Source organism: Oncorhynchus masou, chromosome 8 (genome assembly GCF_036934945.1).
Source record: "Oncorhynchus masou masou isolate Uvic2021 chromosome 8, UVic_Omas_1.1, whole genome shotgun sequence".
In the NCBI taxonomy this organism is placed as follows: Eukaryota; Metazoa; Chordata; class Actinopteri; order Salmoniformes; family Salmonidae; genus Oncorhynchus; species Oncorhynchus masou.
Window position 1 is genome coordinate 29,070,081 of NC_088219.1, and position 14,402 is coordinate 29,084,482.

Below are 14,402 nucleotides of genomic sequence, written 5' to 3' on the forward strand. Positions count from 1 at the left end.
GTTACATTCACACAAAACACATTTTCACTTTCATCCCAAAGTGCAATAAAACATTTGTAGCTGTATGACCCTGAGTGAATTTTCAATGGATTAAAGCAGGCTTACAAGGACCCACGTCCAGGCTGGTCACTTACTGAAGGACACATAACCTGGAGGAGTGCATCAGACTTCTGTAAGCTCGGAGGCCTTCTCTTTTAGGGTCCCGGACCAACCCTCCGACCACAGGCACAGTCTCAGCGCCACGCCTTTTCTGGGCACGGTGTAAGAGGATGCGGTAAAGTCCGGTGATGGGGCTGCGGCTGTCCTTGCCCTCATTGTTGCGTATGTGTTCCATGTTGACACCCAGCTCCTCCAGGGAGGCCCTGATCTCCTCCTCCTCATCATCCAGCTCCCCAGGCTCTGCATCCGCCAGGCGCAGAGGGTTGAGGGGGACCGTTGGCACCACAGTCCACGGGTACTCCACAGGAAGCAGCCAGTCACAGCCCAGCATCTGGTCCACTGCATAGCGTTCCACTGGCACAGGCTTCAGGATGCCCCGAATCAGCCGCTGGCATGGGCCTGGCACCCAGGGCGGGAGGGTGTAGACCCCCTCTATAACAACGAGCCTCAGCTTGCCCATGGTTTCGGCTCGGAAGGGCATGGTGCCAGTCACCATGAAGAAGAGCAGGACGCCCATGGCCCATACGTCCACTGGCGGCCCCACATAGCACTCGTCCCTGAAGAGTTCAGGCGCAGCATAAGGGGGAGATCCACAAAAGGTGTCCAGGGTGTCACTGCAGTTGGTGACCCTGGTGCTGAAGCCAAAGTCAGCCACCTTCACACAGCCATTACAGGTGTACAGTACATTCTCAGCCTTCAGGTCCCGGTGGATTATGTTTTTGTCGTGCTGCAAATAAAAACAATAAACATACTGTATGAAATAATTTAATGATTGAAATTGACAAAAATTATATCTTTATATCAAGAATCTCTGTATTGGACTGTAATAAGACCTGGGATCACATGGCTCATTCTACAGTAGATGTGTATTCAATTGAATGTTACGGACCATGTATTTGATGGCGGATAGGATTTGTGCAAAGGTGATCTTGGCCTCGGCTTCTGACAGCTTGCCATCGGAGCAGATGTGTGTGTGGAGGTCCCCTCCCCCGGCATACTCCAGCACCAGGTACAGTCGGCTGTGTGACTCCACCACCTCGTACAGACGCACCACATTGGCATGCTGCAGGGCCTCCATGATGGAGATCTCCCTGGAGAGCAGCCTCTGGGCCTGAACATCCAGCCGCATTTTATCCAGCACCTTGATGGCCACCTTGTCTGGGGGAGAGAAGGTGAGAGGTGTTGGATCACTTGAGACAGGTGTTTTTCTCAGTTCATTTTCAACATGCTTTACTGTGGTGGTTTCACAGTCACACTAATGAATTGCTATGCTGTTAGCATCATTGCATGGATGATGATACCAGCTGCACTGATTAAATATTGATGACATTTTTCACGGTCAGCAATGTGGCCCTTGCCTTTGGTGAGGGAGTGGAAGGCCATTTTGACGTGGGAGAAGGTTCCAGAGCCGATCTCACCTCGGACCTTGTAGAAGCCAATCCTACGGCCCACGGTCAGCTCCTTGATGACCTGCTCATCCTGACACATTTTGGTGGTGAGCTTCTCCAGAGGGCTGAGGCATGGTGGCGGGGTATCCTCCTCCTCATCCTGCCGACCTAATGAGCTGACTGACAGGCTATAGCGGCTGTGGAGAGTCCTCCTCCTGGTGGACACCTGGTACTGCCCCCCTGGCATCCTTACTACTGCTCAGGTCATGGCAGGTTATGAACTGTGAACAGGAAATAAATTATACACAGTCATCTTGAGAACCCAATAGTCAATAGTAGACAGTTACTATGAATTTAATTATATATAGGAGAGTGGGGTAAGTTGAGCATTTTTTTTTAACATTCGGCATCATTCAGCCATGGGAAATATAGTATTCTTTCTAACAAAGGTACAGTATCTACATGTATTTCAGGATGTTGTGTATTCTTGGAAATAATCAGAATTCATGTAAACATCACAGTTTTGGAAGCATAGTTTGTACAAAAAAAGTGGCCGCTTGGCACAAATTACCCTGGGTTAAGCCACCTATAAATTTCTGTATTGAATTAAATCTTACTACCTTTTTAAAAACATGTCTATCTTAATTTCCCAAACACAATTTAACACAATCTTTTTTTGTATTTGAATAATTGTAAGCATCTCTTAACACAGGCTTAATACCTAACAAACACTTTTAACATACAGTACGTCAGGCCTACAGTTGCAAAGGGAGGGTATTTTACTGAAACTTTCTGAAGTTTAGCAGTAAAATACCAGAATATTGGTATCATTCAAGGATTTTATATAACCTATCAAAGACTTCTAGTGGCCCTTTTGGATACTTCAGATTATCACAGATGTCTGTAATTATCTCTGGCCCTCTTTCTGGGATTATGACATGTAAAATACACTGAACAAAAATATAAACGCAACCATTTCAAAGTTTTTACTGAGATACAGTTCATATAAGGAATACAGTCAATTGAAATTAATAAATTAGGCTCTAATCTATGGATTTCACGACTGGGAATACACATATGCATCCGTTGGTCACAGATACCTTAAAAAAGGTAGTGGCTTGGATCTGAAAACCAGTCAGTATCTGGAGTGACCACCATTTGCCTCATGCAGCATGACACATCTCCTTCGCATATAATTGATCAGGCTGTTGATTGTGGCCTGTGGAATGTTGTCCCACTTCTCTTCAATGCCTGTGCAAAGTTGCTGGATATTGGCGGGAACTGGAACACGCTGTCGTACACGTCAATCCAGAGCATCCTTAACATGCTCAATGGGTGACATGTCTGGTGAGTATGCAGGCCATGGAAGAACTGAGACATTTTCAGCCTTCAGGAATTGTGTACAGATCCTTACGACATGGGGCTGTGTATTATCATGCTGAAACATGAGTAGATTGCAGCTGATGAATGGCACGACAATGGGGCCTCAGGATCTCATCACAATATCTCTGTGCATGGAAATTGCCATTGATAAAATGCAATTGTGTTTGTTGTCCATAACTTATGACTGCCCATACCATAACTCCACCGCCACCATGAACACTCTGTTCACAACATTGACATCAGAAAAGTGCTTGCCCACACAACGCCATACATGCTGTCTGCCATCTGCCCAGTACAGTTGAAACCGATATTCCTCTGTGAAGAGCACACTTCTCCAGTGTGCCAGTGGCGTTTGAAAGTGAGCATTTGCTCAATGAAGTCGGTTACGACGTCGCACTGCAGTTGGTCAAGACCCTGAGGACGACGAGCTTCCCTAAGATGGTTTCTGACAGTTTGTGCCGAAATTCTTCGGATGTTCAAACCTACAGTTTCATCAGCTGTCCGGGTGGCTGGTCTCAGATGATCCCGCAAGTGAAGAAGCCTGATGTGGAGGCCCTGGGCTGGCATGGTTACATGTGGTCTGCGTTTGTGAGGCCGGTTGGACTTACTGCCAAATTCTCTAAAACAACATGGGAAGCGGCTTATGGTAAAGAAATTAACATTTAATTCTCTTGCAACAGCTCTGGTAGACATTCCTGCAGACAGCATGACAATTGCACCCTCCCTCAAAACTTGAGACATCTTTGACATTGTGGTGTGTGACAAAACTGCACATTCTATTGTCCCCAGCACAAGTTGCACCTGTGTAATCACCTGTCAGGTGGATGGATTCTCTTGGCAAAGGATAAATGCTCACTAACAGGGATGTAAACAAATTTGTGCACCACATATGAGAGAAATCAGATTTTTGTGCATATGCTTTTTTCATTAAGTAGGCTATTTGCTCTTGAAGCATATGGTCTATCTACTAAAAACTCAAGGACACAGATATAACAATTTTCTAATATATGTATATATGAATACTTTTTTAAAAAGCACACTACCGGTCAAAAGTTTTAGAACACCCACTCATTCAAGTTTTTGTTTTTTTTGTTTTACTATTTTCAACATTGTAGAATAATAGTGAAGACATCAGAACTATGAAATAACACATATGGGATCACGTAGTAACCAAAGAAGTGTTAAACAAATGAAAATATATTTTACGTTTGAGATTCTTCAAATAGCCACCCTTTGCCTTGATGATGGCTTTGCACACTCTTGGCATTCTCTTAACCAGATTAATGAGGTAGTCACCTGGAATGCATTTCAATTAACAGCTTCTTAAAAGTTAATTTGTGGAATTTCTTTCCTTCTTAATGCGTTTTAGGCAGTCAGTTGTGTTGTGAAAAGGTAGGGGGGTATACAGCAAATAGTCCTATTTGGTAAAAGACCAAGTCCATATTATGGCAAGAACAGCTCAAATAAGCAAAGAGAAATGACAGTCCATCATTACATTAAAACACGAAGGTCAGTCAATCTGGAACATTTCAAGAACTTTGAAAGTTTCTTCAACTGCAGTTGCATAAAACATCAATTGCTGTGATGAAACTGGCTCTCATGAGGACCACCACAGGAAAGGAAGACCCAGAGTCCCAAAGGAAGACCCAAGGTTCATTAGAGTTACCAGCCTCAGAAATTGCAGCCCAAATAAATGCTTTGCCGAGTTCAAGTAACAGACACATCTCAACATCAACTGTTCAGAGGAGACTGCATGAATCAGGCATTAATGGTAGAATTGCTGCAAAGAAACCACCACTAAAGGACACCAATAATAAGAAGAGACTTGCTTGGGCCAAGAAACATGACCAATGGGCATTAGACCGGCGGAAATCTGTCCTTTGGTGTGGAATCCAAATTGGAGATTTTTGGTTCCAACCGCTGTGCCTTTGTGAGACGCAGAGTAGGTGAACGGATTATCTCCGCATGTGTGGTTCCCACTGTAAAGCATGGAGGAGGAGGTGTTATGGTGTGAGGGTGCTTTGCTGGTGACACTGTCAGTTATTTATTTAGAATTCAAGGCACACTTAACCAGCGATACACCATCCCATCTGGTTTGGCTTAGTGGGGCTATCACTTGTTTTTCAACAGGACAATGACCCAACACACCTCCAGGCTGTGAAATGGCTATTTTACCAAGAAGGAGAGTGATGGAGTGCAGCATCAGATGACCTGGCCTCCACAATCCGACCTCGACCAAATTGAGATGGTTTGGGAGGAGTCGGACCGCAGAGTGAAGGAAAAGCAGCCAAGTGCTCAAGACTGTTGGAATAGCATTCCAGGTGAAGCTGGTTGAGAGAATGCCAAGAGTGTGCAAAACTGTCATCAAGGCAAAGGGTGGCTATTTGAAGAATCTCAAATATATTTTGATTTGTTTAACACTTTCCTGGTTACTACATGATTCCATATTTGTTTTTCCACAGTTTTGATGTCTTCACTATTATTCTACAATGTAGAAAATAGTAAAAATAAAGAAAAACCCTTGAATGGGGTTCTAAAACTTTTGACCGGTAGTGTATAAATGACCAGAGTTACGATAGATTGCCGTAGATTTTCTGTTAACTACCAAGATTCCGGTAACATTGGTGAATTACTGGTAACTTTGCCACCCCTGCCAGGCCCTGTTGTTACATCATGTCCCAGTGATTATGCCTTGCATTTCACCTGGGAAGAAAACTCTTCAATTTGCTCAACTTGCCATTGGCTGAACCATGGCTCCTAAATATTTGGTCAAATTATACATTTTATGTATGGTTTCTAAAAACAACGGTGGCCAAACTTACTCCTTTGGCTCAACTTAACCCACTCTCCCCTACTATTATATAATATTATAGTAGTTTTACAGGGCATCAAAATTAGATTTTTTAGAAAGAAAGTTATTGTCAGTGTTTTGCAATGATTTATACAATAATACCAGTTTGAGAAGAGAGAACATCTTTTTGCATATCTCACCATCAAGTTTGAAAGCTGTCGCTCTGCTTTTATCCCATGTCAGACATTTTCATGACTCTCAGCACCTTTGGATACACAAACAGCAGCTTCAGAAGTCATGGTAAAATCCATCAAATCCTTTCTATGGAGCAAGCGGGAGATCTCCAATCCTCCTCAGTGTCTTTTAAACTCTGAAATACAAATATCCAAATCCATTTAGCTTTTAGGTTCAGACTTCCACTGACGGTCTCAGAATATGTCTATATCTGTTCTCCCAGGTTTCCCCAGCTCTGATCTGTACGCCTGGTAATGGTCCTGGAGAGCATCAGCCTATTCAAGCTGCAGAGTCAACGTAAAATTAACTCTCCTCACCTCTGACGGTGTCTCCTTCTATCCCCTCCCCTCGCAAATAAGGGATCAAGTTGGTGTCATGCACTCTAATCCCCAAGCTCTATTTAGATGTATCCCAATCTCCTCAAGTTGCTAATGTGAAAGGCTACCGAGCATGCAGAATAAGGGTAGATGGGATCATAACATGTACAATATTCCCGGCCAACTGAGCTGTTTTGGGGCGGCAGGTACCCTAGTGTTTAGAGCATTGGGCCAGTAACCGAATGGTTGCTAGATCAAATCCCTGAACAGACAAGGTAAAAATCTAGCGTTCTGCCCCTGAACAAGGCAGTTAACCCACTGTTCCCCGGTAGGTTGGCATTGCAAATAAGAATTTGTTCTTAAAACTGACTTGCCTAGTTAAATAAAGGTTACATTTAAAAAATATATATATATATACAGCGCCGTGAAAAAGTATTTGCCCACTTTCTGATTTTCTCTATTTTTGATACTGAATCTTAGCAGATCCTCAACCAAACCCTAATATTAGATAAAGGGAACCTGAGTTTACAAATAACCAAAAAAATTGGATGCTTATTTTATTTATTTAATGAACAAAGTTATGCAGCACCCAATTCACCGGTGTGAAAAAATATTGCCCCCATACACTCAATAACTGGTTTGGCACCTTTAGCAGCAATGACTGCAACCAAATGCTTCATGTAGTTGTTGACCAGTCTCTCAGGCAGGACCGCTTTAACTCAGCGACATTTGTGGGTTTTCCAGTATGAACTGTTCGTTTAAAGTCCTGCCAACAAATCTGAATTTGGATTAGGTCTGGACTTTGACGAGGCCATTCCAAAACTTCCGATTTGTTGCTTTTTACCAGACATAATTGTCACTTCCTGATCTGGTTCACCAGTTCTTGTGATTGTCTCCGCACCCTCCAGGTGTTGCTTATTATCCCTAGTGTATATATCCCTGTGTTTCCTGTCTCTCTGTGCCAGTTCGTGCCAGTTCTCTGTACCTGCATTTGCCTACTCCCTTTGTTATAATAAATATCGTAGCTCTACCATCTGCCTCCTGTGTCTGCATTTGGGTCTCGCCTTGTGCCCTTATAATAATGGGATCCATCTCATCCAAAAAGTTGACTCAAGTTTGACAAAAAGCACCTTGATGATCATCAAGAGTCTTGGAATAATTTACTATGGACAGATGAGTCAAAAGTATAGACTGGAATATGTTCCGGGATTGTTCCCCATGGCATTGAGGAGTACATCACGTCAGTCATTGGCTTTATTAATAAGTACATCGATGACATTGTCCCCACAGTGACCGTACGTACATACCCCAACCAGAAGCCATGGATTGCAGGCAACATTCGCAATGAGTTAAAGGCTAGAGCTGCTGCTTTCAAGGAGCGGGACTCTAACCCGGAAGCTTATAAGAAATCCTGCTATGCCCTTCAATGAACCATCAAACAGTCAAAGCGTCAATGCAGGACTAAGATCGAATTGTACTATACTCGGATGTGGCAGGGCTTGCAAACCATTACAGACCACAAAGGATAGCACAGCCGAGAGCTGCCCAGTGACACGAGCCTACCAGACGAGCTAAACTACTTCAATGCTCGCTTCGAGGCATATAACACTCAAACATGCATGAGAGCACCAGCTGTTCCTGACTGTGTGATCACGCTCTCCACAGCCGATGTGAGTAAGACCTTTAAACAGTTCAACATTCACAAGGTTGCAGGGCCAGATGGATTACCAGGACGTGTACTGCAAGCATACGCTGACCAAATGGCAAATGTCTTCATTTACATTTTCCACCTCTCCCTGACCGAGTCTGTAATACCAACATGTTTTAAGCAGACCACCATAGTCCCTGTGCCCAAGAACACTAAGGTAACCTGCCTAAATGACTAACAACCCGTTGCACTCACGTCTGTAGCCATGAAGTGCTTTGAAAGGCTGGTCATGACCCACATCAACATCATTATCCCAGAAACCCATTATCCCAGAAACCTCCCTCTGCAACTGGATCCTGGACTTCCTGACGGGCCGCCCCCGGGTGGTAAGGGTAGGTAACAACACATCCGCCTCGATGATTCGTAACACAGGGGCCCCTCAGGGGTGTATGCTCAGTCCCCTCCTCAAACGTTCTGCCATCCAGGACCTCTAAACCAGGCGGTGTCAGAGGAAGGCCCTTAAAATTGTAAAAGACTCCAGCCACCCTAGTCATAGACTGTTCTCTCTGCTACCACACGACAAGCGGTCCTGGATCGGCAAGTCTAGGTCCAAGAGGCTTCTAAACAGCTTCTACCCCCAAGCCATAAAACTCCTCAATAGCTAATCAAATGGCTACACAGACTATTTGTATTGCCCCCTCCTTCTACGCTGCTACTCTCTGTTATTATCTATGCATAGTCACTTTAATAACTCTAACTCTACCTATATGTACATATTACCTCAATTACCTTGACTAATCGTTGCACCGCACATTGACTCTGTACTGTACCCCCTGTATATAGTCTCGCTATTGTTATTTTACTGCAGCTGTTTAATTACTTGTTCCTTCTATTTATTATTCATATTTTTTAAACTGCATTGTTGGATAGGGGCTTGTAATTATGCATTTCCTGGTAAGGTCTACAACTGTTGTAGTCATTGCGTGTGACTAATACAATTTGATTAGATTTTTGATTTGATTACACCTGGCAAAACCAAGCATTGCATTCCACAGTAAGAACCTTATACCATCGGTCAAGCATGGTGGTGGTAGTGTGATGGTTTGGGGATGCTTTGCTGCCTCAGGACCTGGATGACTTTCCTTAATAGAAGGAACAATGAATTCTGCTCTGTATCAGATAATTCTACAGGAGAATGTCAGGCCATCAGTCTGTGAGCTGAAGCTGAAGTGCAGCAAGACAAAAGATCCAGAACACACAATCAAGTCTACATAAAAATGGTTAAAAGGTAACATATTTGAAGCTTTGGAATGTCCAGACCTAATTCCAATCGAGATGTTGTGGCAGGACTTGAAATGAGCAATTTGTGCTTGAATATCCACAAATGTTGTTGAGTTAAAGCGGATCTGCCTGGAAGAGTTGTCCAAAATTCGTCCACCGCGATGTGAGAGACTGAACAATAACTACAGGAAGTGTTTGGTTGGAGTCATTGCAACTAATGGAGCACAACCAGTTATTGAGTGTAAGGGGAATATGACTTTTCACACAGGGTGTTGCATAACTTTGTTTATGAAATAAATTAAATAAGTATGTCATTTTTGTGTTATTTGTTCACTCAGGTTCTCAGGTTCTCACTCAGGTTGAAGATCTGATAACATTCAGTATCAAAAATACGCAAAAAGTAGAGAAAATTTGAAAATGGCAAATACTTTTTCACAGCACTGTAAGTGCCCTGCATAGGGTTTTAGGAAGGTAAAGGAATGCGCATTTGTGGACCCTTTGGCCTTGACTGTAGAGAACACCTGTGCTATGCAACCAAAGGGCGTCCTGCCATGCCACACAAGGTTGACCTGTTGATTGCAGTGAGCGACGGTGAGGACCAGACGTTGAGGATCAGACGTCATGTAACACTGTTACTCAATGTTCCCAGAGAGAGATTAGCTTGGCCTATTCCCTTCATAGACACAGCACACCACAGATAAAGAGATTACAGTAAATCTAACAACAACAAGGGGCTCAAATGCAGCCCCTCATTTTCAGGTGTACTGAACTTGCCCCTGTGCGAGAGAGAAATACAACGGGACTCCGACCAGCTCTTCGCAGTCTAGAGATAATTAGTTAAGAGACATCTATACTGTGTCTACTGGTGTACGTTTTATGTGCTAAATGGAAAACAACATGCTTGATGTTCATGGATTTAGCCATTTATTTATTTGACATAAAAGCAACAAGGTTCATAACAGTTCTACTACTTAACCCATCTCAATTTAACCCCTACATACAGATACCTGCAACCCAAGGTGCCCTACATGTTATTCTTTCTTCTATGAGGGAGAGGGGTGGACAGCTGGGCTGGGTGGAGGGGGGGGACAGCGTCTTAATTCCTTGAATGTGGGAGTCTTCCTGGTATCTTACGTAAAGGAACAGTTAGCTTCCTTTCTCTCTCTGGGGATGACTGGTGCGGGGGGGGGGGGTGCAGACATCTATCTATTGGATTAAGGGCTTGAATAGACACAGGCTTTGTTTACCTGAGTAGAGGACCCGTGTTAAATCACACATGTCGGTTCCCCATACGTTACCACAAAGGGCATAAGGTTGGCAGTGTAGACAGCAGACTCCAGCAATAACAACACTCTTCTGCAAGAAATGACCATTATTTGATTAAAGGATTAGTTCTAAAGTAAATGCATGAATTCGTGAGATTTGTTGTGATACTCTTAACCCTCATTGTCTGTGAAATTAAACTCAAATAACAAATGTACTTTCAAATATAGTTAGAAGACAATGATCTTTCATATATAACTGCCGTCATGAAAATATTGTGATGGAAAATTTTATGTTGGCTTTTCTATATTATACATTTCTTCTAATAACCATTTTCTGTGCTCATGCAAGCGACTGATTGAACGAATCCTCACTATCAGGGTCTGGAATTTGGCAGTACACCCAGAACCTTGTTAAGAAAAAGGGATATCTCAGTTTCAAGGTCTCAGCTTAGAGAGAGGAAGCCTTGTGTGTCACGCCCTGACCTTAGAGAGACTTTTTTATTCTCTATTTGGTTACGTCACTTGGGCGTGACTTGGGTGGGCAAATCTATGTTTCTATTTCTTTGTTGGCCTAGTATGGTTTCCAATCAGAGGCAGCTGTTTATCGTTGTCTCTGACTGGGGATCATACTTAGGCAGCCCTTTTTCCCACCTTAGATTGTGGGATCTTGTTTGTGTGTCGTTGCTTTTTGCACTGCATGTAGCTTTACGTTCATTTTTGTATTTGTTTGTTGAATTTTCAGTGTCATTTAAATAAAAGAAAAATGTATGCCTACCACATTGCATCTTGGTCCAATCCATCTCTAAAAGATCGTGACATTGTGAGGTGTTGGTCTGTCACATGCATGACCCAGTCTTGTTCTGTCACATGAATAGTATTGTAAAAAAAAGGTATTGTTACAATGACACATTTGTTGTTGTTTTGGATTTGAAATGATACAATGACTATGAGGTTATAGTGCAGACTGCCAGCTTTAATTTCAGGGTATTTTCATCCATATCGGGCAAACCGTTTAGGAATTATAGCACTTTTTGTACATAGCCCCACCATTTTAAGGGACCAAAAGTATTGGGACAAATTCACTTATGTGTATTAAAGTAGTAAAAAGTGAAGTATTTAGTCCCATATTCCTAGCACGGAATGTATACATCAAGCTTGTGACCCAATTTTTTGGAATGCATTTGCTGTTTGTTTTGGTTGTTTCAGATTATTTTGTGGCCAATAGAAATGAATAGTATATAATGTATTGTGTCATTTTGGAGTGACTTTTATTGTAAATAAGAATATAATATTTCTAACACATCTGCATTAATGTGAATGCTACCATGATTACAGATAATCCTGAATGAATCGTGAATAATGATGAGTGAGAAAGTTACAGATGCACCAATATCCAGTGGCGTGCCGTGGGCCTGGGTCCTGGCCCTTCAGTGAAGTCCTACACAGTCCCACCCGAATTAATCCACCTCTTATTACCATCATTATGGTGCCATGGCTCTAGACACTATACATTTAGACAGAAACGCAGTATAACCAGGCGTTGCGTCACCTTGAAATTGACATTTTTATTCAGAGAATTGCAGGGGAAGAGTACAATACCTTTTCATTGTGCAGCTTCGTTGCCCTGCGCGCTTGTTCGTTGAGCTGTAGATCCACTCGGGTGTCCCCAAAAGTTTTCAAAAGCACCATTGCTTGTAAGTGCCCAGCCGTACTTTGGTGTCTCATTGCTGCCTTGGTTAGACAACTCAAGTTTGCAAAGCCAGTGTGGCTCCAAACACCAAATCGATCACTTGCAAATAATAGGCGTTCCCAGCAGTACAGTTTGCAGTGCTTCTCGGAGCCTGTGAGCCATTGATAGCACTCGTAGTTGGAACTTTGAAAGTGGTGAATGAGCCCCTTTCCCGCCTGTGACAGGCTTTGTAGCGTCGGCGTCGACCTCTCCTGACAATGTCTAACTTTTCTTGAAAAGTTTGTCTTGAGAATGGCGTTATAATTATATCCTCGACCAAATCGATATCTTCTCCTTCCGCCATTGTGGGTTGAAAAAACAGCTGAGTAGTATGCAAATTAATTTGTTTATCAAATTCAGTTTCCTAGTTCTGAGATTCTGCATAGACCTGCCCATATAGGACCTGCCTCTCAATATTGGTAATCCAATCAAAAGACGTGCACGCACTATGCCTGCGAGCTGGCTCCTGTGTAACACTGGAGCCAGCCAGCAGGCGTACAATAGCCAACTCGAAAGCTGACTGGTTGACACTAAACTTTAATTTCCATTCACTTTAAGCTACAAGCGCCCGCACTGTTGATTCTGAAGGCCTGAGGGCAGATTTTAGACCCCTGACAACACATGATGGCTGAATATGATTGGATAAAAGATCTAACACAAAGACCAGCCCTCCAATTCTCAACCTGGGGCTGGAAGCAGTGCAACCAAGAGGAAAGCTATGAAATGAAGAGTGCAACTCTTACTCTGGGGAATAATTTAATACATATTTGTGGGAAAATATATTTAAAAAAAATATATATTCTGATGATGTTTAGGCCAGCAGAGAAGGCCTTGCTGGCCCTGACGGCCCACCACTGCCAAAATCATACCCCCAAGACATCCTAACCTCTCACCATTACAATAACAGGGGAGGTTTCATTTCTTGGGGGGTATGATATTTATGCCTCTGTAACCTTTCCTTTAAAAACAATAGGTCAATTCCTGAGCCCTGGGACTGCTGCTGGATCCTCTGTGTTGTACTTTGCACCCTGGTAAGTTTAGCACCAAACTGACAGCAGAAGAAACAGTGTTAGGATTGATCTGTCCATCAAACTCAGCCATGCATATCTTTACCGAGAGCAGCAAATCAAACCAGATGTACCTTTGCACCATCCTGCCAGTATAAAACCGAAGTTGATTATTGTGAAAGCTAGCCTACCTACTATACAGTTGGAGTCGGAAGTTTACATACACTTAGGTTGGAGTCATTAGAACTTGTTTTTCAACCACACAAATTTCTTGTTAACAAACTAGTTTTGGCAAGTCCGTTAGGATCTCTACTTTGTACATGACACAATAAATTTTTCCAACAATTGCTTACAGACAGATTATTTCACGTATAATTCACTGTATCACAATTCCACTGGGTCAGAAGTTTACATACACTAAGTTGACTGTGCCTTCAAACAGCTTGGAAAATTCCAGAAAAGGATGTCATGGCTTTAGAAGCTTCTGATAGGAGGTGTAGCTGTGGATGTGTTTCAAGGCCTACCTTCAAACTCAGTGCCTCTTTGCTTGACATCAAGGAAAAATCAAAAGAAATCAGCCAAGACCTCAGAAAGAAAATTGTAGACGTCCACAATTCTGGTTCATCCTTGGGAGCAATTTCTATGTTTATCTGTACAAACAATAGCAAGCAAGTATAAAAACCATGGGAACACGCAGCTGTCATACTGCTCAGGAAGGAGATGCATTCTGTCTCCTAGAGATAAACGTACTTTGGTGCAAAAAGTGCAAATCAATCCCAGAACAACAGCAAAGGACCTTGTGAAGATGCTGGAGGAAACAGGTAGAAAACAAACCTGACTCAGTTACACCAACTCTGACAGGAGGAATGGGACAAAATTCACCCAACGTATTGTGGGAAGCTTGTGGAAGGCTACCCGAAACATTTTACCCAAGTTAAACAATTTAATGACAATGCTACAAAATACTAATTGAGTGTATGTAAACCTCTGACCCACTGGGAATGTGATGAAAGAAATAAAAACTGAAATAAATAATTCTCTCTACTATTATTCTAACATTTCACATTCTTAAAATTATGTGGTGATCCTAACTGACCTAAGGCAGGGAATTTTTACTAGGATTAAATGTCAGGAACTGTGCAAACTGAGTTTAAATGTATTTAGCTAAGGTGTATGTAAACTTCCGACTTCAACTGTATG

At 42.7% G+C, this 14,402-nt stretch overlaps 1 protein-coding gene across 1 annotated transcript; it reads right to left on the reverse strand.

The window, feature by feature from the left end:
• Positions 1–49: 49 nt before the first annotated feature.
• On the reverse strand, positions 50–1,794 carry nim1kb (NIM1 serine/threonine protein kinase). Its single transcript, XM_064971248.1, has 3 exons — positions 1,518–1,794; positions 1,049–1,317; positions 50–886 (listed from the first exon to the last, which is right to left on the reverse strand). The coding sequence occupies exons 1-3, from the start codon at positions 1,792–1,794 to the stop codon at positions 131–133; spliced, it is 1,302 nt and encodes a 433-aa protein (XP_064827320.1). The 3' UTR covers positions 50–130.
• Between the last annotated feature and the right edge of the window lie 12,608 nt (positions 1,795–14,402).

Excerpts from the sequence above, each read along its gene's own strand:
- nim1kb (XM_064971248.1), bottom strand. The coding sequence starts at position 1,794 with ATGCCAGGGGGGCAGTACCAGGTGTCCACCAGGAGGAGGACTCTCCAC. Across the intron at positions 1,318-1,517 it reads CTTCCACTCCCTCACCAAAG|ACAAGGTGGCCATCAAGGTG; the intron begins GCAAGGGCCACA and ends TCTCTCCCCCAG. Across the intron at positions 887-1,048 it reads TATCCGCCATCAAATACATG|CACGACAAAAACATAATCCA; the intron begins GTCCGTAACATT and ends TTTTATTTGCAG.